The 27,973-nt window shown below is 44.5% G+C and overlaps 1 protein-coding gene across 1 annotated transcript in view; it reads right to left on the bottom strand.

Moving 5' to 3' along the window:
• Positions 1-27,973, bottom strand: part of CHCHD3 (coiled-coil-helix-coiled-coil-helix domain containing 3) — a 155,150-nt gene that overhangs the window by 25,920 nt on the left and 101,257 nt on the right. The window contains exon 7 of the mRNA XM_063153648.1: positions 3,564-3,634. Coding sequence (XP_063009718.1) covers positions 3,564-3,634 — 71 coding nt within the window. The remainder of the gene's footprint in view (positions 1-3,563; positions 3,635-27,973) is intronic.

Below are 27,973 nucleotides of genomic sequence, written 5' to 3'. Positions count from 1 at the left end.
ATTTTTCCTGTATTTATTCTAAATCTGTGATTCAGAATAAACACCCAACACTTCCAGCTGCATCCTCTGGATCACAACTGTCACTGCCCAAACTTTGGGGAATTCATTCCATTATTGGGGGGAACCTCACCCCAAACTGATCAGGAGGGTTTGGGGTTTCCATCAGTCTGGATGGCTGGGAACGAAGTTTTTCCCAAAAAACCCCAGCAGCAAGAAGCAATTCCATGTTGTCCACAAGACAGCAAAGCAGAGAGGAATATTTAGGAAATATTCAGGAATATTTAGGAAAAAGCACTGCTGCACAGCTATGAATGCTAAATACACCACCAGAAATCAAAACCCACCAAAGAGAAAATTTGTGTGGTGTAAATTTGACATAAATTTACACCACACATACACAGTGAAAGTGGGGGGGGCCCAAACCTGGGACCTAACCACAAAACTGTATTTTTCCTGTATTTATTCTAAATCTGTGATTCAGAATAGACACCCAACACTTCCAGCTGCATCCTCTGGATCACCACTGTCACTGCCCAAACTTTGGGGAATTCATTCCATTACTGGGGGGAACCTCACCCCAAACTGATCAGTCAATCCCCCAGGAGGATTTGGGGTTTCCATCAGTCTGGATGGCTGGGAATGAAGTTTTTCCCAAAAAACCCCAGCAGCAAGAAGCAATTCCATGCTGTCCACAAGACAGCAAAGCAGAGAGGAATATTTAGGCAGAATATTTAGGAAAAACTGCTGCACAGCTATGAATGCTAAATATGCCACCAGAAATCAAAACCCACTGAAGATAAAAACATTTCTTTTAGGCTGCCTTTGCCCTCTCTGCTTCTTAAATGAATAATGAAGATGTCACTTGGCTCCAGACACCACGGGGGAATAAAATGTCACCGCTGCAGCTGCCGAATTTCCCGCTCCCAGCCCTCCAAATTAAGGGAAAAAACCCACAAAACAAAGGGGGAATTTGATTAGGAAAAGTTCAGATCCTTGCCCAAAGCCCAGCTCTTCCTGTAACGTTGCATTCTTCTCTCCTTGTGTAAACTCCTCATTAGAACAGAGCCATGTTCATAATGGAATAATTGGGGTTATAATGGAACTGTGGGAAGATAATTCCAGCTTTAGGAGGGGCAGCATGGCCCTGTAATGTTGTTTTAATGTGATTTGGGGACTGCAGGAACTGCCTGAACCTGCTCATTTAGGATTTGATCAATGGGAAGTAGGCTGGCAAAGAGATGGAGCATTTGATAATTCCCAATTTGATCAATGTGAATCAGGGCTTTGGTGGAGATAAAACATTCCTCGTGGATATTTGGAATTTCACTTTAATGCAGGCAGCAACAGGAACTGCAGACATAAGACTTACCAGGTCTCTGATCCAAACCCATGTGGGATATTTGTATTTTTCCCCTTTTAATGGGGTTTAATTATCCCTAAAGACTGATGAAGCTACACTTGATGTAATTTCAGGGATTAAATGGAGGAAGGAAAATCCAGGAAATATTAAATATATAACAACACCATCTACTTCTTGCTCTGGGAAGTGATGCAGCTTAAAAAGTGGAAGAAATTCAAGTTATAGCACTAAAACTGGGCACCTAATTCTAGACATGCCTAAAATAAAGTCAGACTATTTGCTACCAACACCACAATTAGATCCATTAATCTTGCACTTGGAACCTGCAATCACAGGCAGCACATGGCTTTATGCATTAACAAAATTTAGCAGCTCAACCTTATTTAATTCTTCTTTTACAGCCAATTAAACAACTCTTTAAACACCACTGGAGCCTCTGTCCTCTCAATCCTCACGTGCAATTAAACTGCACATGAGAAGTGCCAAAAGAGCATCTTCAGGTCTCACTAAATCATTCCTCATTTATCCATCAAGCTCCATAAAAGAGGCAGTGATAAAATAACACCTCCTGCACTGAAACCTTCAATAAAGAGACACTGTGTTTAAAAGGATTTTATGTAAGGAAAAAACCTTGAAATTGTAAAGTAATATTGGTATTTCAGGCACTTCATCAAATCTGCCACAATTTATGTGCATATTTCAGGCACTTTTTTCTTTCATTTTGTTTTCTTGGAAGGCAATGAACCAATACTGGATCCACAGAGATGTAAAAATTCCCAATAATTTTTAGGAAATTAGGTTTGAGGTGGAAAAGCAGGACAGTGATTGCAGTACTGCTATTACAGAGCAGTCAAATGATGATTTCAATTTATACCTTTAGTTTCTAGAAAATTAAGAAAACTCCAATCCCATCAAGGGTTAGGAATGTGATTCCCTGTCCAAATCTTCCTCAGTAAATATTCCTTGATTTCTGCACCCTATAAAATGATTTTCTTCATTTTCTTAAATTTCTAAATTTTCTTAAATTTCTTTGATGCTCAGGTCTGGCCCCTGCTCCATCCACAGCTCCATTTGTGCACAGACAGGAACCCAAAGAATTGGATTTATTTAGGAAATCCTTTATGTACCAGGAGGAAAAACCCAATCCCAAACCCACCTCTGCCCACTAAACCCATCCAGAGCCCTTCAGCAAAACCTCAAATCCCACCAAAAGCTTCTTTTGGAATAATGCATGTGAAATGAGGCAATCATTTGATTTAGAAAGCTGAAAATATCCCCCTGTAACAGAGGAAGGAGACACCCAGGTGGGAATTTCATCCCAACCTTCCTGGATTTGCAGACATGGTGGAAAACCCTCTAAATTATGTTTAAATCTGCCCTTGATCAATGGTCATCCTGTTTAAGGACAGATTAATTCAGTGTTCAATATAGTCTGACCATTAAACACTACAAAATTTTTATATATACACCCAAGAATATTCAACAATTCCTGCTGTTAAAGAGATAAAATGAGTTTTTCTTATACTTTAAAATTATATTTGTGTCATTATCAGCAGCTCAGAAAGGATTTTTCTCTTCCTGCCCATCAAAAACCAAAACAAAACACAAAACCAGAAGAAAATCCCTCCACAAATCTACGAAAATCGCGGCAGAATAATTCATTTTTTCTGCAGCATTTCTTGGTTAGAGGAGAGAATTGAGGCTGTAAAAAGTTCTGTGTCCTCACTGAAATGATGAATGGGCCCTGGAGCCTGAGGGATGGAGCAGCCCAAAGGGAAGGTCCAAGGCCAGGGGTCACTGTCACTTTGATCCATCAATTACCAGATCTTCACTTCACTTTCTTCAGCACTAATAAAAATTATTCCATCTGACCTTCGCTGCTGAGGGCAGAGTGAAATTCCTCATTTAAATCCTTCCCGTGGCGCCATTGTGATGCAAAGCTGGAACCTCATTTTTGGTGCTCCATCAAATCTATTTTTAGACTAATTCATGCTTCTTATCAACTAGAAATTAATAAATGTACACAAAGTGTGCAGCCCATTTCCCTGCAGCTTGTGGTTCCTACACATTGGCCTCCAAATTCTCCCAAATTCCCTCCTTTCAACAGCCTGATAGGATCTGTGAGGGAGGAAAGGGGAGTGATTGTGCATTTTAATGGGGTAAGAACTCAGCCAGCTGCCAGGAAAAAACAGGGGGGACTCACTTGAAACGAGCTGAGACTTCATCAGCAGCTTTTTGGTATTGCTCAGTGGTGACTTTGTAGAACTGGGCACTCTGGAAAGAAAAAACAGATTAAATACAGATTTCAGTTAGGATCACTTATAATATCTAGTCAATAAAGCTGATTTGGGATTTAAGCTGTTTCAAAAAACTGTCAAAACTTCACCATAAAATGACAGAGTTTCAGAAATCACTTTTTTTTTTTTTAAATAAGTGTGTCTTGATTATGCAAAAGGAATGGCTCTTGGGGAACAAACTCTAAAGGGACATGAGGCAAGAATCCCATATTTAGCACAAGGTGTTCCTGGAGTCTCTGCAACATTTTCATTAGAAATTAAACTCCAAACAGTGATTTTAGATTTCTCTGCAGTGCCCTGTTTGTGTTCCTCACACACATCTCCCTCCTGCCTCACAGGTGACATTGAGCCAAGCTTCAAAATCCCACAATAAATTAACAAAGGTTGGAATTTCCCTTCTGCTTTTTGCCTTGAAAACACCTCTCTGAGGATTTACTGGAATATTCCAAACTCCCAGATTGCTTCCATCACTTGCTAATTTCAATTTCTAAAGCCAGAAGAGATTTTTCATCTCCCCCAAACCCAGGGATGGCTTTGACTCAGCTCTACAAAATCCTTCATTTCCAAAGTAGAGGTGAGAGATGCTCACCAAGCCACAGAAGTTTTCTAGGTGTGAAAATGCTGTGCCAGGGAGGTTCAGCTTTGATTTGGGAAAATTCCTTCATGGAAAGGCTGGTGAGGCATTGGAAAAGCTGCAGGGGTGGAGTCCCCATCCCTGGAGGGATTTCAAGCCCTGTGGAGGTGGCACTTGGGGACACAGCTCAGTGGTGGCCCTGGCAGGGCTGGGAATGGTTGGATTTGATGACCCCAAAGGTCTTTTCCAGCCTGAAGAATTCTGTGATGCTGCAGGCTGAGATAAATCACTGGGATGTTGTTTTGCTCCATGTCTCAATAACACAGAGGTGGCATTTTTCAGGAGGTTTTTATAGCCTGAGCACAGCTGGACCTCAGCTGTGATAACCAAGGCACCTGGCTGCCCAGCTGGAGGGAGAAAGCAAAGTTTGAGCAGCTCCAAATCCCCTGAAATCATTTTCCTGGGAGTGCTGCTGGAAACAGGGCACGGAGAAGCAAAAAGGTTCTGCTGGCACTTGCAGGAACTCTGGCGTGGCTTTGAGTCATGGGCATCCCAGGGAGTGGAGTTAACATGGCAACAAAACCCTGACAACCCCACACTGTGTGATTGCATCAACAGCAGCTGAACCCTTATTTTAACAACCTGGACTTGATCCTGTGCTTTGGAGTTATTGATGCCTCAATATTGATTTGGCATCTTCCAAATATTTAATTTGTGTCAGGCTGGGAGAGCTGGGAATGTTCAGCCTGGAGAGGAAAATGTTCTGGGAGAGCTCAGAGACCCTAAAGGGGCTCCAGCAGAGCTGCAGAGGGACTGGGGACAAGGCCTGCAGGGACAGCACCCAGGGAATGGCTCCCACTGCCAGAGGGCAGCCATGGGTGGCATCTTGGCAATGAGGAATTCCTGCCTGGGCTGGCATTGCCAGAGCAGCTGGGGCTGCCCCTGATCCCTGCAGTGCCCAAGGCCAGGCTGGAGCAGCCTGGGATGGTGGCATTGGAATGGGATGGGCTTGAAGGGCCCTTCCCACCCAAACCATTCTGGGATTTGGGACACTCAGAATCCATCCCCAGGGATTTTTATGGAAGTTGGGGATGGAGAAGGGAAGGGAGACCCTTCCTGGAGTGCTGAGGTTCCCAGTGAAGCCCCCAGATCCCAAAATCCCTTCCTAGAGAGGAGTCGGGGTGGGGATGGATCCAATGGCAGGCTGGGAGAGCTGGGAATGGAGGGAATTCCCTGGAGAGGGAGCCTGGGGTGGGATTTTGGGAAGGGATTCCCAGAGCAGCTGGGGCTGCCCCTGATCCCTGCAATGCCCAGGGCCAGAGTTTGGAGCCCCCTGGGACAGTGGGAGGTGTCCCTGCCATGGCAGGGGTGGCACTGGTGGGGCTTTGAGGTCCTTTCCAACCCAAACCATTCCATGATTCCGTAACAGACATGGATGCCACCATCCAGACCATGGCAAGCACCATTCCCATTTTAATTTTGGGTAAAACAAAGCAGTTTAGCTTCAGACATTGATGTATGGAAAAGCAATATGATGAAAACATTTTTAGGGGAGGGAAAAAATGGGAAAGGCTGTAAGTGGAGAGATCACTCTTCCATAAAAGTCACACATGACACAGGTCTGTGGTCACTGGGTGAGTAAACATGTCCTGAGGAATATTTATCATTTTATGAGCACTGCAGGTCTCACTCCTGCAAAAACACTTCCTGAAATTCCAAAAGAGGCAACACCAACTACGAAAAATTGCAAAGAAAAACATTTTCCCTTCCCACTATAAGATTTCATCTTCCAAGCTTCTTCCCTGTGAACGATAATCTCCAAATGTACTGAAATCAGTGAATAAAATGCCAGCTCCAGACAGGGGTAAAATTGTAGTGCAGGGCTAATATTTTTTCACAAATGATAACAAATTGGGTAAGAGGCACTGCAGGCAAAGGTCAGGGCTGGATCAGCAGGAGCAGGGAGCTGTGCTGCACTCCCCAGCCCAGCCCCACTCCTCATCACTCATTTGCACTCAAACCCAGCTTGCCACGCACCCTCATTTATTTTTTCATAAATCATTGGTGTCCAGAGAGCAAATGGAAGTGAAATTCTCCTCACACCAGTGACCCCCTGGCACTCAGCAAGCCCAGGCAGGCCCAGGGGGATGGGATGGGATCTGTGGGGTGGGATGGGATCTGTGGAATGGGATGGGATCTGTGGGGTGGGATGCAATGGGATGGGATCTGTGATATGGGATATGTGGGATGGGATCTGTGGAATAGGATGGGATCCATGGGATGGGATCTGTGGAATGGGATGGGATCCAAGAGATAGGATGAGATCTGTGGGATGGGATCTGTGGGATGGGATGGGATCTTTGGGATGGGAGGGGACGGGATCCATGAGATGGGATCTGTGGGATCTGTAGGATCTGTAGGATGGGATCCATGGCAAGGCACAGCATGGGACCACAATGACAGTTCAGCCTTGATTAAAATGAGCCCCAGTTCCTCACACAGGACCAACCAGGAGGGCTTGACACACAGCTCAGATCTTCCAGAGAGGGTGAAACAAAGGCCAAGGTGAGGGGAAAGGAGTAGAAGGGTGCTAAAAATGCCAACAAATATTCTCTGATGAAATCCAGGATAATTCAACAAAGTTCAGCATCTCCAATCTTCCCCCTGCTCAATTCCATGAATCCACAGACAAAGAGTCAGAGTTAAAGCTTAAAGTGGAGGCAGAAAGTGCCCACCTGGCTCATCCTCACCTTCACAGCTCCTGGGGACACCACTGGGCACCAACATTTTGCTTTAGCAGGTTCACAGTGATGCCTCAGCTTTAGCCTTTATATTTTTCACATTCTGTGCTGCTTTAGTGTGTGGGCCAGGGCTCCAGATGATGGGATGGTGAGAGCAGGGAGACAAAACAATTCCTGCTCCAGCTGGGCACCAAGGACAAATGCCCCAAATCTCAGCCCAGGAGCACAAACCCCGCGGGCTGGAGAGAGAAAAACAAGCAGGGTGGGACTGCCTGGGCTAAAGCTGCAATGGGACAATGAACTGCAAGGTGCAAATGGAGCAGAGCTGATCCCAGGGACAGACCCCGGCAGCGCTCGTGCATTTTGGGGCCGTTTTGGTTCATCTTGGGTGCAGCCCTGGCTGGGCTCTGCTGCTGCCCAAGGTGCAGCCATTGAGTGTCACTTTGACATTTTCTGAAAAATCCCTTTGCCAGGATTTCTTCTCCTGGGAAGATGAGAAGCCTCAGCTTCTCCATGTTTTGCTGCTCGGGAATGTGGTCTGGAGATTGTTTATCCAAACATGTGAATTGTTTTTAATTAATGACCAATCACCATCAGCTGTGTTGGACTCTCTGAGTCAACCACAGGTTATTATTCATTCTTGTTAAGCTTTCTGATGTATCCTTTGTCTTTCTTTAGTATAGCATTCTTTAATACAATATAGCATCATAAAATAATAAATCAGCCTTCTGAGAACTTGGGAGTCAAATTCTCATCTCTCAGCTCGTCCTGGGGACCCTCACAAACACCACAATTGAGGAGAACCTTTGAATAAATCCCTGCTTTGCTCTTTAACTCCATCTAATCTCAGTCCTAGCTCAGATTCTCAAGGCATCAGGACGAGCTCAGAGCAGGGTGAGCATGGCCAGGGCTGGGATGATGAATGGTTCTCCATCACCCCCTGTCCCCTCCCAGGCCAGCACTCACTGGAATCTTATTTAGGCTGCCATTTATCTTTCTTTGGGCCAGTCAATAAAGATGAACACAACAGTTGTAAGGATCGATTGCAATTTTTTCTCCTTTTCAAGCATGAAGGAGCATTTCTGACATAAAAACAATATTCGGGGTGTACTTGTTCTGCTTTTTAATTGCAGTTCAAGTGATCAACTGAGCTGCTCTCTATGCCCAGAAGTTTTAATCCTACAAGCTATCAAGAAATCATCTGTTATCTTAGCTGAAGTGTGCTGTTTGTTGGCTCAGGTCTGCTACTGAAACTCACTCAGATTCCCTTTTAGAGATAAACTCTCTGTAACCCAGAGATGCAGTTTCATTTTTCAAGTCTTCCCTAATCCTCCAGATAAAAGTGCAGTGGTCATTTCCCTAAATGCAGATTAAAAACGGGGCTGTAGCATCACTTCCTCATCTTCAGACAAAGACAGACATTTATTATTGGTTTATTATTAACCCAATCTGTGATTCCACAAAACGAAGGAGCAACCCAGAGAATGGAAATTCACTTCCCACATGTCCAAGATGGTCCCAGGCCAGCTTGGACATGGCTTGGATCACCCTGGGACAGTGGGAGGTGTCCCTGCCATGCCAGGGGTGGCACTGAATGAGTTTAAAGTCCCCTTCAACCCCAAACCCAGTGGTTTTCTGCCAAAGATAATGAAAATATTGCAGTAAAAATTAATAACAAGTGGTGCCTTTTCCCTCAAAGTGAACTGAAAGAAACAGAGGCTGAACGAGAAGTTAAAGAGAATTTCAGCTTCATTTTTAAATCCATCCAATTTGCCCTGATACAAACACAGAGCCACAGAAAATATAAATAATGCCATAAGTCAGGAGGACAAAAATGAGATGTGGCCACTGGTGAAAGTGTTTTCACCACGTCTGCCACTGAAATAATTTTCCCTGAGCAAAAGTGGAAGCAGAAGCTTCTTAAAGCTGGAGGAATAAGAGGAGAATTATTTCTCTCAAGAGCTCTGATTTCAAAGGTCTGTGTCAGAAAATAAATCCCTGGAGCCCCTCAGAAGGTCACTGTTTTGTCTGCATGCAGGAACTCAAAGCACAAGTACACGTTTCACTCTGGGCTAAAAATCTTCAGATTTGCAAGCAGGGGAAGTTCTGAGAGATCCTGTGTCATCCAAGCTGATAAAAGATTATCAAAAGAACCAGGAGAACTTGAGATCTCTCATTTAATTCCACCAGAGATGCTTCACCTATATGCACTATTTTATTATAAATGTGGTGAAACTGTTTTTTACTGCAGATAGACCACGACTGATTTTGGCACTGAATTCTTGCTTTTAAGCCCTTAAAGCCCTGAAGAGATTCATTAGGAGAGTAACATTCATGCAATCTATTTAATTATTTTTTTTAAATTAAATTTAATAGTTACATAGTTGATTGGACAAAGAAAAAAAGACTTTTGACTTGCGTACAAAAGAGACAAACCTGCCCTTTGCTTCAAGTCAGCGCTGGGAAAGACAAAAATGAGCCCAGCTTGACTCCAGCTCAGCTCAGCACCTGCTCCACCCACCAGAGGAACCAAGGGCTTGGGCTGTTTGGCACCTTTGAGAATCAGGGGAGAATTTTTAATTTAAAGACTTCTCTCTCCTTCTCATCCTCCCCCACGAAAAGACTCAAAGCATCGGCAGGCAAAGATTATCCTGCTCCCTGAATGGCAAATTGGGAAGTTTTCTGTGCCTCTTTTAAATCCATTTCTGCTGCAGTTAAGCTCCTTTTCTCCCTTAATTGTACTTGTGGCCATTTCATCTCGGGATCTTTAACAAAGCCATTTGGGGATAATAGGGAGCATTTTGTTTTAATCATCCTGTTGACACAGAGCCTGAGATCTGAACGGCCTTAAAAGAGATTTCCAAAGGCACAAAGAAATTGTTTCACTTATTTTCAGTCCAAACTCAAGACTCACCAGGCGGCTCCAAGCCCCATCCTTGGGCACTGCAGGGATCAGGGGCAGCCCCAGCTGCTCTGGGAATCCCTTCCCAAAATCCCACCCCAGGCTCCCTCTCCAGGGAATTCCCTCCATTCCCAGCTCTCCCAGCCTGCCATTGGATCCATCCCCACCCCGACTCCTCTCTAGGAAGGAATTTTGGGATCTGGGGGCTTCACTGGGAACCTCAGCACTCCAGGAAGGGTCTCCCTTCCCTTCTCCATCCCCAGCTTCCATAAAAATCCCTGGGGATGGATTCTGAGTGTCCCAAATCCCAGAATGGTTTGGGTGGGAAGGGCCCTTCAAGCCCATCCCATTCCAATGCCACCATCCCAGGCTGCTCCAGCCTGGCCTTGGGCACTGCAGGGATCAGGGGCAGCCCCAGCTGCTCTGGCAATGCCAGCCCAGGCAGGAATTCCTCATTGCCAAGATGCCACCCATGGCTGCCCTCTGGCAGTGGGAGCCATTCCCTGGGTGCTGTCCCTGCAGGCCTTGTCCCCAGTCCCTCTGCAGCTCTGCTGGAGCCCCTGCAGGCCCTGCCATGTGCTGGGAGCTCTCCCTGGAGCCTTCCCTGCTCCAGGGGAACATTCCCAGCTCTGCCAGCCTGGCTCCAGCCCTGCAGCAGCTCCATGGGTTCCTCTGGACTACAGAGAAAAAGGCAAGATGAGAAGAAATAAACTCGAAAACCTCCAGTCATGTTTCATCTTTGGAACTGCCACCAAGTGAGCGAGGAGAGAAGGAATTAGGGAAGAAAAAAGACCCAAAAAAAGAATAAAACCATCAGCTGCTTTGTGCCTCCACCCCAGTTCCAAATTACATTAAATTACAGCTTTATAAATATGACCATTCCAATGGCATTTTCATTTGAGTTTAAAGCCTCTATTTGTGCCTGAATTGATTTTAATAAGCTATGGAAAACCAAGCATTTAACATCAGACAGCTTCCCAAATAACACTGCATCTTCATTCTGCCTCCAGATGATCTATGGATGAGGGAATTTCTTCTGAAATGTCAGCACATCAGGCCTGGGCTTGAATTTTTAGATAAGTTATTCTTTCTACAAGTTCTGACTGCTCTCATTCGATCCAGCTGCTCTAGTCAGTCAATTGGTGCAGTTTTTATTCCAGAGATGAAACTAAGGATGTCCAAAGCCACATTCTGAGACCCTACATAACATTTAAGACTTTTATTCTTGTTTTTATACCCTATTAGCAGTTAATTTTTAATAAGGGGACTCACTGCCCTCACTGAGGAAAGTTGTGTGGGTCTGCTATAGGGCTGAAAATCAGGATTTTATGAAATCTCTCCAAAAGGAGCATCTTTGCACAAAAAAATGGTCACTGCCCAAAGCAAACCAGTTTTCCAATCCTGAAGTAAAGCATCAAAGGTGCCTTTGGGGAAGGAGCCAACAAATCCCTCCCACCACAACTCAGGACAACTCAGAGACTAAAGATCGATGGGCAGAGCAGGGGATGAGCTTTCACAGCACACGAGAATATTTTAACATGCAACAAGTGGCTGCAAGGCAGGGAGAGGGATTTCAAACTGAAAGAGAAGCCCCACAGAAAATAAAAAAGCAAAGGAAGGAACCTGGGACTGAGCCTGCAGAGGACACCCAGATAAAGAAGATAAGATTAAGGCAATTATCAGGATTTTGGTGGTGATTGCCCAGAGCTCCCCATTTCAAATTCAAGTGCAATTCCCTCTCTTCTACCTTTAGAAAACTTCCAAGTGAAGTTTTGGAACTTCGAAATTATCTGCTGTGTCCTGGAAGAAGCTGGATCAGGACCAGGTTGTCCCTGTGACAGAAGAGACGCCTGAACTGTCACAGACTCAAGGGAGGATTTGGGACACCCAAAACCACCCAAAGTACCTTTTCCTACAGAGAAATAAACCACAAAAAGTATCCAAAAGTGTTGAAAATGCCACAGACCCACCCAAACAAAACCTGGGAGGTGTCCCTGCCTGTGGAGGTTGGAATGAGGTGAAGTTTAAGGTCCCAAACCAATCTGGGATTCCACAAAGCAAAGGAGCAACCTGCAGAATGGAAATTCCCAGCAGTGAAAATTCACTTCCCACCAGTGTTTGCTGCATTCCACGATGGGTTTTTGTCAAAAATTTCAGTGATATTCAAAGATGTCAAAGATATTCAGAGTGCAGCAAGCAGGGTAAAATACTTAACTCAGCTACCAGCAGAAAATGGGGAAAAAAGAGAACAATTTTTGACCTTTTCTTTTGAATTTTCAACTCAGTTTTTCAGGCACCACTAACTAATGCCTTTAACTGCAACTATTAATGGCTCTGAAGTTTCTCCCCAGCCGTGGCTCACTTCACTTTTCTGCCCTGCTACAACATCGATCTCTAATTTGTTAACACTCAGAGCTGCCAAAGAAAATGAAAACCTTGGTGAAAAGGACAAATCTATTCCAAGTTCTTACAGCTATTCAGCCAAGCAGCTAATCTGCATGTAATTGTAGGAGTGGTGTTAATACAAATGTGCTCAGGCTTAGAGATGCACCTGAAAATGCACAAGTGCATTTATGGCCCCTCCTGATGATGAGAAACCTCATTTAGATCATTCCCATTTCCAATTTCTCTTCTTAAATCAGCCCTGTCACTATTCCATGGTTTAAATTCTGTTTTCCCAATGGGGTTATTTCTCCAGGACCCCCAAAATGAGTGTGAGACATCTTTGAGGCACACAGGAATGGGAATTGCTACTGCCAGGGGTGATGTCCATGAAATCTAAGCTGGGAATTCCCTTCTGTTGGTGGCACCAGGTGCAGACAGCAGCACAGGAATGAGGATTTCAAATTCCTGGTGCTGGTTTGCTTTTATGGAATTAATTCTTAAATATTGGTCCGGTGGGCCACTTATGCAAAACAAAAATGACACCACAGGGAATCAGCTCAAAGCAAAGCAGGATCAGCATGAATCCTAAAACCCTGGAATGGCTTGAGATGGAAAGGACCTTCAAGATGATGCAGTTCCAACCCCCTGCCATGGGCAGGGTCACCTGCTAGCCCAGGGTCCCATCCAGGAATGGCAGTGACTTCCAGAGAAATCCCAGTGGATTTCATGGATTTATTCCATGGACAGAGCTGTCCATTCTGCATGGATCATTCCCAAACACTCAGCTTTGATCCAGCAGCTCAAGGTCAGATCAGATGAAATCTCCCATTCCATCCCTGCATGGATCACTCCCACAAAGTCCTGAGGTGCTGGACACTCAAAGGAAGACAATTTGAGGTTATCCATGAATCTTTTTTGGGAAAACTTCAGCAGAGTGCAGGGCAGCCCTTCCATGGTCTACAGTAGCCGGGATTTTAAGGGGAAGCCTCAAAATAAGAGAAAATCTGAGGAAATCCCTTTAACCACCACTTGTTTGCACCTCATTTTGGCCAGTTTTTGGAGACAGAGATCCCATTAAAGTGGTCAAAAAAAGTACTTTCCTCCAAGTACTTTTCTCCTGCTAGCCCAGGGTCTCATCCAGGGATGGCTGTGACATCCAAGTGTTTGGAATTCCAAAGTATTTTGGAAAAAAACAGGCAATTCCAAGTGTTTTATTGCATGGACAGAGCTGTCCATTCTGCATGGATCATTCCCAAACACTCAGCTTTGATCCAGCAGCACAAACTCAGCTCAGTTAAAATCTCCCATTCCATCCCTGCATGGATCACTCCCAGAAAGTCCTGAGGTGGTGGACACTCAAATGAAGACAATTTGAGGTCATCTATGAAGATCTTTTGGGAAAAATCCAGCAGAGTCCAGGGCAGCCCTTCCATGGTCTACAGCAGGCACGATTTTAAGGGGAAATCTCAAAGTCAGAGAAAATCTGAGGAAATCCCTTTAACCACCACTTGTTTGCACCTCATTTTGGCCAGTTTTTGGAGGCAGAGATCCTGTGAAAGTAGTCAAAAAAGTACTTTCCTCCAAGTACTTTCCTCCTGCTAGCCCAGGGTCTCATCCAGGAATGGCTGTGACATCCAAGTGTTTGGAATTCCAAAGTGTTTTGGAACAAAACAGGCAATTCCAAGTGTTTTATTAATTCCAAGTGCATGGACAGAGCTGTCTATTCTTCATGGATCATTCCCAAACACTCAGCTTTGATCCAGCAGCACAAACTCAGCTCAGCTGAAATCTCCCATTCCATCCCTGCATGGATCACGCCCACAAAATCCTGAGGTGCTGGACACTCAAATGAAGACAATTTGAGGTTATCCATGAAGCTCTTTTGGGAAAACTTCAGCAGAGACAGTGCTGGGCCAGGGCAGCCCTTCCATGGTCTACAGTAGCCATGATTTTAAGGGGAATTTCAGTCAGAGAAAATCTGAGGAAATCCCTTTAACCACCACTTGTTTCCACCTCATTTTGGCCAGTTTTTGGAGACAGAGATCCCATTAAAGTGGTCAAAAAAGCAATTTCCTCCAAGGACAGCTGAGGGACAGGGATCGTAAGAGGCTGTGGTATCTCCAGCCCTGGAGGTCCCCACAGTCCCCCAGCCAAAGCCCTCACCAACCTGCTCTGAGCAGGTGCTTGGACCTCCCAAAGCCCCTTGCAGTCACAACAACTCCATAAATACAGAAATCCAGCTCTGCTATCAGGGTGAAAATCTCTTTTGGCTTGTAGATGTGCAATCTGCTCTGCAGCTGGAGGTGAAATTCATCTTGTGGCAGGAGCCCAACAGAAAGAATCACAGATTAGCTCTGTCTTCTTTCAAATCAATGGAAAATAGCTGGGTTTAGCTGTGTTTATTAGATCTCCCCCATCACTGCTGCCTGAGATTGGCTGCCTCAGGCCATAACGAGTGCAAGATTACCATTTTTTGAAAAGCACAAATAACACTCACACGCCAGCCTGAGACAGACCATGAATAAAGTTCCTGGAAAAAAATAAAAATCCTAAAATATTCTGTCTCTCTCAATCCAACAAACCTGGAAACAATGTCATGGCACAGGCTTGTTGCTGTTTCTCTCACTGCTTTAAGAAGTTTTGTCTGTGGTTTTTTTTGAGCTGGTGTTTGTGGGAATTTTCCTCAGGAACCAGCTTGATCAATCCTATCAAATTCTCATTTTGTGGAATTATGAGCTGCAGTACCCAAATAGGATGAGTTTGATATTCAAAACCACTTTAATTGTGTCAGAGCAATGAAATTTTTTGAATGCTGCTGCCACAAACAATCTGAATTTTGGTCTCACTGTCAGGTGATATTTTGGTGGTCAGGATCAGCAGGAGAGCAAAGAGGGGGTGAATATGGAGAGCAGGTTTTTCACTGGGCAAAGTTTTCATGATCCAAGTGAAAACAGCCACAAGAAAAGGCAGAAAATCTGATACCAACTGACTGACAGCTGATGCTGCTACAACAAAAGCCAAACTGTAAAAATCTACAGATCAGTATCAAGTTTTGGTGATGCTGAAGCAACTAAAGGACTTCAAGGATGGTCTCTGGCAGCTGCTTTGAACACCAGGTGAGAGCAGTGAGGAGGAATCAAAAACAGCTGAGGATATAAAAAATTCCTGATGAAAAACAATGTAGGTATTTTGTTTGGATGAGTGATAAGCACTGAATCCAAACAAACTGCATTGTACACTCAGATTAGGTGGAGAACTCTGCCCAAATTTAATTTAGGGAAATTAGTTAATTTAAATTTAGGGAAGCAAGAGAGGAACAAGCTCTGAGCATGTTTAAATCAAAGGAAAGGGAGAATTTTTCAGTGATTTTGCAAGAGTGGATCCCAGCACGCCCTGAGCTCAGGAATGCCTCCTGAAGGAAAAGCAGCCACAGCTAAGGCAGCTGGGCTCCCTAAAAACCTGCTCAGAGTCAATCCAGGACCCAGGAAAATGAAAGCATGGCACAGTGGAGTCACCAGCACCAAACACATTGATCTGCAAGTTTAAAAATCACAGCATTGCTCTCAATGAGGCAAAATCCACCAAGTTCCTACAGCTGGCTGACACACGAGACCAAACAATTCAAACACAGATTCCTACAAACGTTCCTCATCTGTCACTGGGTTTTGTGACCTCTGAAGAGGATTCCCAGCATTTCCTGGCTCCTTTTTCCTGCATTTCTCATGGGTTTGGTTTATTCCCACTGGCCATTTCTATCTCTCTCCTATCATTGAAGCCAGAGCTGTAATTCTGCATTTCAGCCATCCCACAGCTATTTGGGGAAATGTTCTGTCCTACAAACAGACTTTTTCCCACTCTAACCTTTATTTTTCCTTCCCATTCCAAGTGTTCCATTGTGCTGCACTCCTGCATTTCTCCAGACATTCCCCTTTTTCCTTTTTCCCAGACTTTTAGTTGTTTTTGTGAGTTCACTTTATGTCACACACACTGTCCCCTCTGTCACAGCCATTTCTTGGAGTAAAATCTATGAATTCAACATTTCCCTGTGTGGGGTTATAAAAGGTCTGCCAACCCCTGTACCCATCCTGGAATTTGTTTTTTAGGATGGAATTCACCCTGAAAAGTGTCCAGGGCCAGGTTGGATGGGGCTTGGAGCACCCTGGTATTTGGGCAATGTTCTGTAATACAGATGGATTCTTTTCCATTGTAACTTTTATTTTTCCTTCCCATTCCAAGTGTTCCATTGTGCTGCACTCCTGCATTTCCCCAGACATTCCTCTTTCAACCTGAACAAACTTCTCAGGTGTTTTTGTAGTTCTTGGAGTAAAATCTGTGAATTCCGAATTTCCTGCAGGAAATTCCTATGTAGGGTTATAAGAGGTTTGCCAACCCTGTACCCATCCTGGAATTTGTTTTTTAGGATGGAATTCACCCTGAAAAGTGTCCAGGGCCAGGCTGGATGGGGCTTGGAGCACCCTGGGATGGTGGAAGGTGTCCCTGCCATGGAAATCAGCTTTAAGGTCCCTCCCAACCCAAACCACTCTGAGATTTCCAAAGAAACCAAAATTTAGACCCACAAATTCTCTGTTACAGACTTGTGCCATGCCCAAATACCAGCTCACAACTGAGAGAAGGATTTCACACTGAAGTTTTTTCAAAAAGCCCCCAACACAACCATTTCATTTGCAATTCTCCTTCACTCCTCACAGCAACAGGTCCAGCTGGATCAATTCCATCTCTGTATTGATTCCCCAGCTGGCTGATAACATATGCAAATACTTGTAAATTCAGATTTTAGTATTTTGCTTTATAAAGCATGAGAGCATTGAGGATGAACTTGATATAATCAATATTTTTTTCTCCTTTTTCTCCCTCCAAGTATAAAAGTGACTCTCAAAAGCTCCCATATCTTTAATCTGGGCAGCTACAAGAGAAACATCCTTTTTGCTACTATAAAATCTGGAATTACCTCATACGGACAACTCTCTCAGGCACAGAGTGGGATTTTTGGGGTTGTCCTGTGCCAGCAGGAATTTTATTTATGGCACCTGCACCCTGAAATTCCCCATTAATTTTGTCTTCAAATTCTTTAAGCCTGGGCAAGTAGAGGAGTAAAACACTGCCAGTAAACTCAGTCACATAAAAGGAGGTTCACATGTCTGCAAACTTTTAATTGCAGCAACTACTGCAGTAAAAAGACATCAAATATCCCCTCAAACACTGGCACTTAATCCTTGTTCTGTCAACCACTGGTAAAACTCCCACTTCAAAAACATCCCACATGCTGCACGGTACAAACACACACAGCACTTTACACTTGATTTTCCAATATGAAAGCACAGGTCTTGTAAGGATCTTTCAGTTTTTTCATGAAGTTCTTTCAATTTTACAAGTACCTGAAATAATCTCTTGTCAGTTCATGGCAACAATTCAAAGAAAAAAAAAAATTCACTGATGTTTTCTGAATTTAAAAGGGTCATTTATTGCTTTTAAAAAGGCCTTCAAAAACCCCCAATTTCTGCGCATTTTCTAACAAAAGGAAGCCCAACCTCTACTATTACCCAATAACTCATCTCACCTATGCACAGAATTATTTTGTTTTGCTCAGTTGAGATCCCTCTGAAAAACTCCACAAGAGATTCTCAAACCATCAGCATTCTGCACATTATTTTAAACATATAATTAAAGAAAGTTTCTAAAAACTGCAGTGACAGGAGCAGCAGAAACTCTTCAGTTTCTAAGGAAGGCGGCTCATGGAAGAGGCAATGAACACAAGGCTGGGCTGGATTTGTTTCATTTCCTGGATTTGGGGTTGTTTGGCTGCCAAGGAATTATTTGGAAGAATAAAGTCAAAAATACTGCATCCGTTCAGAGGAATTAGAGGGACATGGAGAAAAGATATCAATAGTTACAATGAAAAGATATCAACAGTTTTTCATTTAAAGACAGCAAATGGAACAGTTTCAGCTACAGGGAACTGCAGAGAGTAAGGACAGACTGAGCTCCTGAGCTCTGGCACACAGGGAATGGCAATCCCTGAAAAAGGCTCTGATTTCACACTGGGGCTTTTCTCTGATTCCAAAACAACTCTGATTTTCCTTTTTAAAGAATGAAAGGATGGGTTGGGTTGAGTTGGGAGGGACTTTCAAGATCATCTCATCCCACGCCAGCCATGGCAGGGACACCTCCCACCATCCCAGGCTGTCCCAGCCCCAGTGTCCAACCTTGGGCATTGCAGGGATCAGGGGCAGCCCCAGCTGCTCTGGGAATCCCTTCCCAAAATCCCACCCCAGGCTCCCTCTCCAGGGAATTCCCTCCATTCCCAGCTCTCCCAGCCTGCCATTGGATCCATCCCCACCCCGACTCCTCTCTAGGAAGGGATTTTGGGATCTGGGGGCTTCACTGGGAACCTCAGCACTCCAGGAAGGGTCTCCCTTCCCTTCTCCATCCCCAACTTCCATAAAAATCCCTGGGGATGGATTCTGAGTGTCCCAAATCCCAGAATGGTTTGGGTGGGAAGGGCCCTTCAAGCCCATCCCATTCCAATGCCACCATCCCAGGCTGCTCCAGCCTGGCCTTGGGCACTGCAGGGATCAGGGGCAGCCCCAGCTGCTCTGGCAATGCCAGCCCAGGCAGGAATTCCTCATTGCCAAGATGCCACCCATGGCTGCCCTCTGGCAGTGGGAGCCATTCCCTGGGTGCTGTCCCTGCAGGCCTTGTCCCCAGTCCCTCTGCAGCTCTGCTGGAGCCCCTGCAGGCCCTGCCATGTGCTGGGAGCTCTCCCTGGAGCCTTCCCTGCTCCAGGGAACATTCCCAGCTCTCCCAGCCTGGCTCCAGCCCTGCAGCAGCTCCATGGATTCCTCTGGATTTGCTCCAGGTGCTGCTGCTGTTGTCCCCAGGGCTGGGGCAGCTCTGCAGGTGGGGTCTCACCTGAGAGGAACACAGGGACAGAATTCCCTCCCCTCTTCCAAAGCAATCCAGAGCTTCCAAAAAGTTTTTTTTGTTTGTTTCATTGTGTCCCCTTCCAGCTTTACCTGCTGAATGCAGAGCTCCAGAAACCCAAAACCAGCAGGAGATTGGAATGAGAAAAAGAGGGAAAATCTCCCTATTATTGCTGTAATCCCAAAAAGCCACACAGACATCCAGCCCCAAACACCACAGAGAGGGTTTGCTGAAAAATAATGCAGAAATTATTTCGGTATAACCCAGAACAGTCCCTAATATTCAGTTTTGTAGCTGCATTTTGCTGTTTCACTGCACAGCAAATCCACGTGAAACAGGAGCTGCCCTATATGAAAAACAACAATTCCTCATCTTAAAAGCTGGAATCTGATCCAGAAAGGGAAGTAGGATGCACACATGGCAGACAAGAAGTGCCAGAAATGAGTAAATAACCATTGAAAATCACACCCTCGCAAGTTGCTGAATAAAATGGTTACAGGAAAAGATTGCACATTTTAACTGATGTCTCTGGATAATGAATTGTGTGCTGCCTCCTTGTACAGATTTTTATCAGAGAATTCACTCAATATCTGCATGGTTCCACTGCTCTTCTCTTGCCTGCTCAAAGTGAGGCAGTGAAAAATTGGTGAGAAGAGAGAAAAAATGGTGAATTTCCCAAGGGATGAAACAGAAGCAGTTCCATGAAGCCCTGGGATGGAATTGCCAGAGAAGCTGTGGCTGCTCCTGGATCCTGGAAGTGTCCAAGGACAGAGCTTGGAGCAACCTGGGATGGTGGAAGGGTCCCTGGGTTGGAACTGGATGAGCGTTAAGGTCTTTTCCAACCCAAATTCTGATTCCATGATTCTCTGAACTCCTGAAATCCACAGGAAGCTTGGCATGAAGAGATATCAGAGCTGGCATGGAACAAAAATGATCTGCAGTGCTTTTAAAAACACATATGGTACCACACAACAGAAAATATTCTGCATTATTGTCTCAGTTCTGTGGCAAACAGAGAATATCTTCTTTGGGCTTTAAGTTGATAAATAAATAGACGATTTTTGTTGCAGGAAAAAAATCTCAGAACTGGATTAAAGTGGTAACAGATATGAAAAAAGTAAGACATTGAAAACAATGATAACAATGATAAAAGGTAAGACATTGATAACAATTAAAGCAATGATAATTCTGAGAATCAGACAAATCTTTGAACTCCTCTGTCAAGGTTCATTTGGATTTGCTTCTTAATTACCACAGCTCTGCTTTGCTGTTTCCCTGTGCACAAATTCCCTGAGTGATCCTGGCGTGCAAAGGGTTAAACTCCCTGACATGGAGGGAAAAAACCCCAAGATTTCTAAAGTGGCAGGAGAGCATCTCCTGATTTCAAACACATGATTATCCTCCTCTATTTCAAAAGGCAAAGCCTTTGGAGGCCCAGCAATATGCATGTGAATAGATCTGCATTGAACAGTCCCAGCTCTCAGGTATGAAAATGCTTTTTGGTTCCAAAGGAGGGAGATCTGGGCATTTTCATTTCTCCCTGACACACTGAAGGGGCTGAACATGCCACCAGCATTTCTGAATTGCAAAGGGTCATTGCTGTCCCCAGCCCCAGCTCTGAGGGTTCAGCCACTTCTGCTGGGGCAAATTCCCAATTTAAACCAAGACCAACAGAGCAAAGCTGGGCCTATTTCACACCAGAAACCGAACCCACATAAAGGGTGGAAAAAAGTTTAACCAGAATAAAAAAGAGAAGAAATTCCCACCTTGCAAGGATTAGTGTAAAAATGGCACATTACTTTTCCAGGAGGATCTCACAAGTACAGAAACTTGATTCCATCTCACCTCTCCTGTAGGAATGGGGGTCAGAGATTTTACAGGAAATTTGCAGTGCCCAAGACCAATTGGTTTTGCTCTTTAAAGCAAAAATTTGGCTGCAAAGAAGTTTCACTAGGCTTGTCACCAAGTCCATTACTCTGATTGTCTCTCCTATTTTCTGCCATTTTCTTCCTACAACTCCCTCTAATCATCTTTAATGAGATTTCTTTCTCCCAGTTTTAAATTCCTTGTTTCAGTTTTGAGGGAGTTTCACAGAACACAGAAAAATGCAGAATTTTGCCTTTTGTAGTGAATTCTCAGGGCAGAAGAGAAACTTTTATTTAAACTTTCATTCCTGTGGCCAAGCCTGGCCAAAGGTGGGATCTGTGTCACAAATAACGTTAGAAAGAGCTGGTGCAGCTCTCTTCTCTCTGCACCAAAATCCCAGAATTTTGGTTCAGCTCTCACTGTGGCCAGACCCTCCCTGATTTTAAGGATGTTGCCACTGGACACAGCCACAGGGTTACATAGTCAAATCCCATTTCCCCAAATCCATGGGGTCGTATAGTTTAGTCCCAAAACCACAGGGTCATTTCTCCTCAATCACGTTGGGGTCACCATTTGTTGTCATATATTGTAAAGGTTCCATATCACCAGAGTTTTGTACCTCCTTGATGTTTTTCATGGACAACTCCTCTAGCACTGACTGTTCCTGGTCCTCACAGCAGCCAGCTGACTGCAGTTCCCACCAATCCACTCTTTTATACCACTGCTCTTACTGGCTACAGCTGTGGCCTGTTAACATCAGGCCTGCTCCTAATCCTTAGTAACTAGCTCAGCTGCAGCTCTTTAGGGGCAAAAATTACTTTTTATACCACCTTCATTTACCCATACTGTATCCCCCTACAAGTCCCCCTTTTTCTTTTAATTACAGTTGTAGCATTTCTAGAAATATATATTCAAATAAATTAACATTATGACATATTCATATATTTCATTCAGAACCAACAGTTACACAGATGGTCAGATATCATAGTACAAATACCTACATTTCGAAATGTTGGTTCAGTTTTGCAGCTTTTCTCAGTCCACAAAGTACTTATCTTCAAAATCTTTTATACTCATATTTAATAAACATTAATAGCTACAATTGATATATTTTACCACTAGTTTAGTATTCAAGTCCTTTTCCATGAATCCACAGGGTTTTATTTCCTAAACTATTTGACCCCATGGATTTCCTCCAATCCATGGGGTCATATAGTTTAGTCCCAAATCCACAGGGTCATTTCTCCCAAATCACATCGGGGTCACCATTTGTTCTCATTACATTGCAAGGGGTCATTTCTCCCAAATCACATCGGGGTCACCATTTGTTGTCATTACATTGCGAGGGGTCATTTCTCCCAAATCACATCGGGGTCACCATTTGTTGTCATCACATTGCGAGGGGTCGTTTATCCCAAATCACATCAGGGTCACCATTTGTTGTCATTACATTGCAAGGGGTCATTTCTCCCAAATCACATCGGGGTCACCATTTGTTGTCATTACATTGCAAGGGTTCCATATAGAGTTTCATACCTCCTCGCTGTTTCTTGTAGGCATCTCTTCTAGGCACTGACTCTTCCTCATCCCCACAGCAGAAAACTGACTGCAGTTCCCACCAATCCACTCTTTTATACCACTGCTCTTATTGGCTACAGGTGTGGACTGTCAACATCAGGCCTGCTCCTGATCCTTAATAATTAACCCAGCTGCAACTCTTTAAGGGGTAAAATTACTTTCTATACTCCCTTTATTCACTTGTATTCTATTCCCCTACACCTCAGGCATTGTAAAAGCTGCATCTTTTACACAAAGCTCTCCCCAAATCCAGCATCCTCTGTGCTTAAATTACAGAAACAAAAATCAAATCTCTTTTTTTCCTGTAACACAATTCATATGGAAAAAGCTGGGTTTAGGTCAAAGCTTATTGTTCATAAACCTAAATGGACTTCCCAAAAATCTACTGCTGCCAGATGTCAGTGGTCCCATCTCCAGCTCCTCTGGCTGCACAGATCCCTCTCTCCCACTGAAGGCCAAGCTGTTAATAAATTGTTTTTCAACTTAGACTGGATTGATCATTTATTTTCAAAATCCCTCTTCCCATCATATACTCATTACCCGCCTCCTCTTGATGTAAGAGGACAGCTATTGCCTTCTGCATTTATTGTGCTGGCAAACAGAAACTCTGAGCAGCATTTCCTGGGGATTCTCTCATTTATCTATCAGTTATGGGACTGGACTATTTTTAGGGGCAGGAAAAATTAAAATATCACTCAGAGTGACAGCAGTGAAAATGAAGGCAGTGAGTCCTCCTGTAATAAAGGAAGAGTGTTCTTATGATTTCCATGATTTCAGCCATTGGGTTTGAAGGATTATTTACAACTTTAAAAAAAAGCATAAATTCTCATAAACATTATTGCTTTCTAATGAGACTAATTACTATCTAATGCTTAGGCAGAAAGGGACTCTAATCATAAAATCATTAGGGTGGGAAAACCCCTCTGAGGTCATCGAGTCCAACCATTCCCAGTGCTGCCAAGGCCACCACTGCCCCATGTCCCCAAGTGCCACATCCACAGGGCTTGAAATCCCTCCAGGGATGGGGACTCCACCCCTGCCAAGGTGGGCAGCCCTTTTTGGGAAGGAATTTCCTTAAAATCCCCCCTGAGCTGCCCTGTCCCAGCCTGAGGCCGTTCCCTCTGCTCCTGTCCCTGTTCCCTGGAGCACAGCCCGACCCCCCTGGCTGTGCCCTCCTGGCAGGGACTTGTGCAGAGCCACAAGGGCCCCTGAGCCTCCTTTGCTCCAGGCTCAGCCCCTGCCCAGCTCCCCCAGCCCCTCCTGGTTCTCCAGACCCTTCCCAGCTCCCTCAGCCCCTCCTGGTTCTCCAGGCCCTTCCCAGCTCCCTCAGCCCCTCCTGGTTCTCCAGACCCTTCCCAGCTCCCTCAGCCCCTCCTGGTTCTCCAGACCCTTCCCAGCTCCCTCAGCCCCTCCTGGTTCTCCAGACCCTTCCCAGCTCCCTCAGCCTCTCCAGACCCTTCCCAGCTCCATTCCTGGACCCTCTCCAGCCCCTCCAGGCCCTTCCTGCCCTGAGGATCCCAGAGCTGCCCCCAAGGTTCCAGGGGGTCCCTCAGCAGTGCCGGCTCAGGGGACAGTCCCTTCCCTAACCCTGCTGCCCACTCCATTCCTGCTGAAATCCAGGTGCCAGCGGCCTCCTGCCCACCTGGGCACACCTGGGCATGTCCAGCCACTGTCACCAGCACCCCCAGGGACATTTCTCCAGGCTCAGCCCCTTCCCAGCTCCCTCAGCCCCTCCTGGTTCTCCAGACCCTTCCCAGCTCTGTTCCCTTCCCTGGACCTGCTCCAGCCCCTCTGATTTGAGGTTCCTCAGCATGGCCAGCACAGGGGAATGGTCATTACAATTTGGAATTGTAATCATTTCTAATTATGTTACCTCAATTAAGAAATCCTCCCTGAGGGTTGCTTTAATCCAACATTAACTTAGCGCAGTATTTGTTCCCAAACTTCAGCTTGTGATGGGAGGATGGTGGGAGGAGAGAACAGAGCAGGGTGAAGCAAAAGCTGCTTATTCATTAACTTCCCATATGTTAAAACATTTTGCCATATCCTATGTAAAGTGATAAACACAGCTTTTAACATTCAAAAAATGCCTTCAGTTTGGTCCTTTTTGCCTGTTTAAAACGTTTCCATCTCGTGACAGCTTTTTTTTGCTCTGTAAGAAGGAGAAGGGGAAAAGCTCAGATGAAGCTACACTCAAAAAAAACCCCACAATCACCAGGGGGGCTGAGGAAATGCTGGAATTTGGATTCAAAAAGTGACTGGTGTGGATAAACTTGGCTTCACTCCCTCCAGAAGAATCCTCTCCTGGAGAGGATTCTTCTCCTCTCCAGGCTGGGCATTTCCAGATGGTTTGGAGCACCCTGGGTCAGTGGAAGGTGTCTCTGCACAGGGGGTGGAGCTGGATGAGCTTTTAGGTGCCTTCCAACCCAAATTAATCTGTGATTCTATAAAAACATCCCAACTCCAGGGCTCCAAGCTATCAGTTTCCATCCAGATACCATCACCCCTTGGGCTTGTGCTAATTCTTCCAAAATAAAACCATGGAATAAAGTAATATTTTCCCCTGAACTTTCTAAACCTTTTTTTTTCTTTTTGCACACGCTGGAGAAATAAAACCTGCAACAACCTGAATGAAACTGTGGTTCCACATTAAAATTATCAGGTGTCTTAGTGCACAGCAGGAAAAATCCTGGAATATTGGTTATCACAGGGTTTTTTTGTTCTCTATAAAGACACACATACATAATGGAAAATAATCTATATACAAACATTTAGGGAAACATCAATAGCTGCTGTTCAGCGTGGAACAACTCCTCATTTTGTTATTAAGCAGCATTTCAGCCTTGCTATTGATTGGATATGTGATAGTGAAAGATGAGACTGAAGCAGGTATTTTTCATGGCAAACATGAAACTTCTGCATTTTTGGTGCACTTGGGGGAAAATGCATAGCTGAGGTGTGTGTTTAATAATAAACATCTTAGCTACTTAGTCAGAAAGGGTAAATAGAAGATTATGAGGAGGAAAAAAATGAAATCAAGGCTGAGACCCAATTGTTCAGAATAATGATTGTGGCTGGGCAAGATATGGAGGCAGAGCATTAAATCCAGCACTCCAGCCCGGGCTGTCAATCAGGTGGAGGTTTCAGATATTGTAATTGGTAGCAAGTTTCCTAATCTCAACCTGCCAGGCAAGAAGCAATTCAACAAAAGCTCTGTCCCCCAAACAGAATGAAATCTGAAAAGAAGAATTTTCTAATGTTGGCAAGATCACTGGGTGGGTTGACAGCTTTATTATGCTAAACCGACAAAAACATTACGTTCTGGTCAGTGCTAAAAAGGGTGGTTTTTCAGGAGCAATGTGGAAATACAAAGCACTGGGAAAGTCTGATGAACTCCTACTTTTATCTCCCTGGTGCAGCACATGAGCTGAGACATAGAAAAGTCTCCTGGCCCAAGCACAAAATGAGAAATTAATATATCTTGATTTTCTCCTCAGGTCTCCCACTGCAGTGATTTGGGAGAGCTGCAAGAAGTCACAGTGGCAGCTGAATATCCATTTAGAAAGGAAAAGGCCCCACTAACTTCACAGAAATAACACAATTCATTAACAATGAGATGATATGGCAGTCAGTGGAATTCATCACATGGAAGCTGTAATGTATTTTATTGCTTCTATTGGAAAAGTGCTTGGAAATGGAGTTAAAGTATTGACTCTGTGTGTGTGGGTGCATATATACATTTATTTATTTGATACAGAAAGAGAAATAGAGCCAGGCAAACAGAAACAGGACACTAATACCAAGAGAATCTCAAAAATAGGAGCAGAGTGGGAATGATGGAACTATTTTCTTTCAAACCACGGATATTTAGGGAATATTGGATTAATTCCATGCCTTCACGGGAACGAGAACACCAGGTTTGTTGAGCTGTCCCTGCCTCTTCCCTAAGTGCTCATCAGCCAAAATAATTCCCTACTTGGCTGGATGCAGCCTCAAGTCTCCAAACATGCACCTACATCCCTGCTAGTTGGCTTTGGAACGTGTGAAGGAATGCACACAAATGTGGGGAGAGTAAACATGTTTGCTCTGGCAAACACAGACTTCTAAACACTCTGAGAGGTGAGAGCAGAATCATCCTCTGCTCATGGAATTCTCCCTGCTACAGCCACGTGAGATCACAAAGAGTAAACACACTGATGACTGAACACAAATAGAAACAAAAAAAAAACCCTTTAAATTGCTAAATTACCTTGCAGGGAATGAAAATGTTTGTGGTTATTATCCTGCTTTGTAGCAGTCCCCTCTCTGTTATCTCCATCTTGCAAACTGTACTTTACAAAAAGCCCAGCAAACAGCTTCTGATTATTGAGTTGTTGAGATCTGAAAAGGTAAACAAGGCTCTGAAGCATCTGAACAAATGTGGGGCTGGCATTGCTGCCACCTGAGCACTTGTGCTGATGAGAAAAAGCCAACTCCTGGCTGGGAAGCTGCAGATCAGCTCCTCAGCTCAGCACTGGGGCTATCACTGCAGAGCACGTTGGGCCATCCTAAGCCTTGAATAGAAAAAGGAAGAGATCATTAAGTTATAATTTCCCCACACAATTGGTATAAGCATTTCCTACCAACAGGATTAGGATGAATACAAGATCCCAGAATAAAGCTGCTCAGCAGTGAGGATGGCAGTTTAGTGTCTAGTAAATTTGATTTCTCTGAAAATCCTGACACATCATAATAGCAAAATCCTATTTACTGTAGCAAGCAGGATGGATAATACCATTTAACACCTGGGATAGAATGTGCCATCAGCTCAGAGCTTTGTGCTCTGTGTGCTCATCTTACCTTAAGGTTAATGCTCCTTGACAGCCTCCATGGAAAGCAGAATCCCCAAATTAAGTGCAGAGCTTGGGATTTGCAAATCCTTCCTCAACGTTTAAGGCAGGGGGAAAAATGGGTGCAGAGAAGTGGATCAACATTTCCTGAACTCAAAGTCTGCATTCCCAGGCTGGGATCTGCCACTGAGCCCTCTGTGGGGCACAAGTGTCCCCACACAAAAGCCACTACAAGAACTGTCAGAGCAGTGAGTTCTAGGCTGTTAAATGTGTGCTGAATCCAGGGTAACACTAAAACCTTCAAATTCCTACACAACGGCAAAATGGTGGAATTGTTTAGGTTGGAAAAGCCCTCTGAGATCATCAAGGCCACCAGTGAGCCATGTCCACAAGTGTCACATCTTCAAGTTGTTTAAATCCCTCCAGATCTAAGGTAACACTGAAACCTCCAAAATCCTACAAAATGGCAGAACTGTGGGATTGTTTAGGTTGGAAGAGC

Source organism: Melospiza melodia, chromosome 4, assembly GCF_035770615.1.
Source record: "Melospiza melodia melodia isolate bMelMel2 chromosome 4, bMelMel2.pri, whole genome shotgun sequence".
NCBI lineage: Eukaryota > Metazoa > Chordata > Aves > Passeriformes > Passerellidae > Melospiza > Melospiza melodia.
The sequence above is the reverse complement of the archived record's forward strand: the minus strand, read 5'-3'. Positions and strand labels throughout refer to the sequence as shown.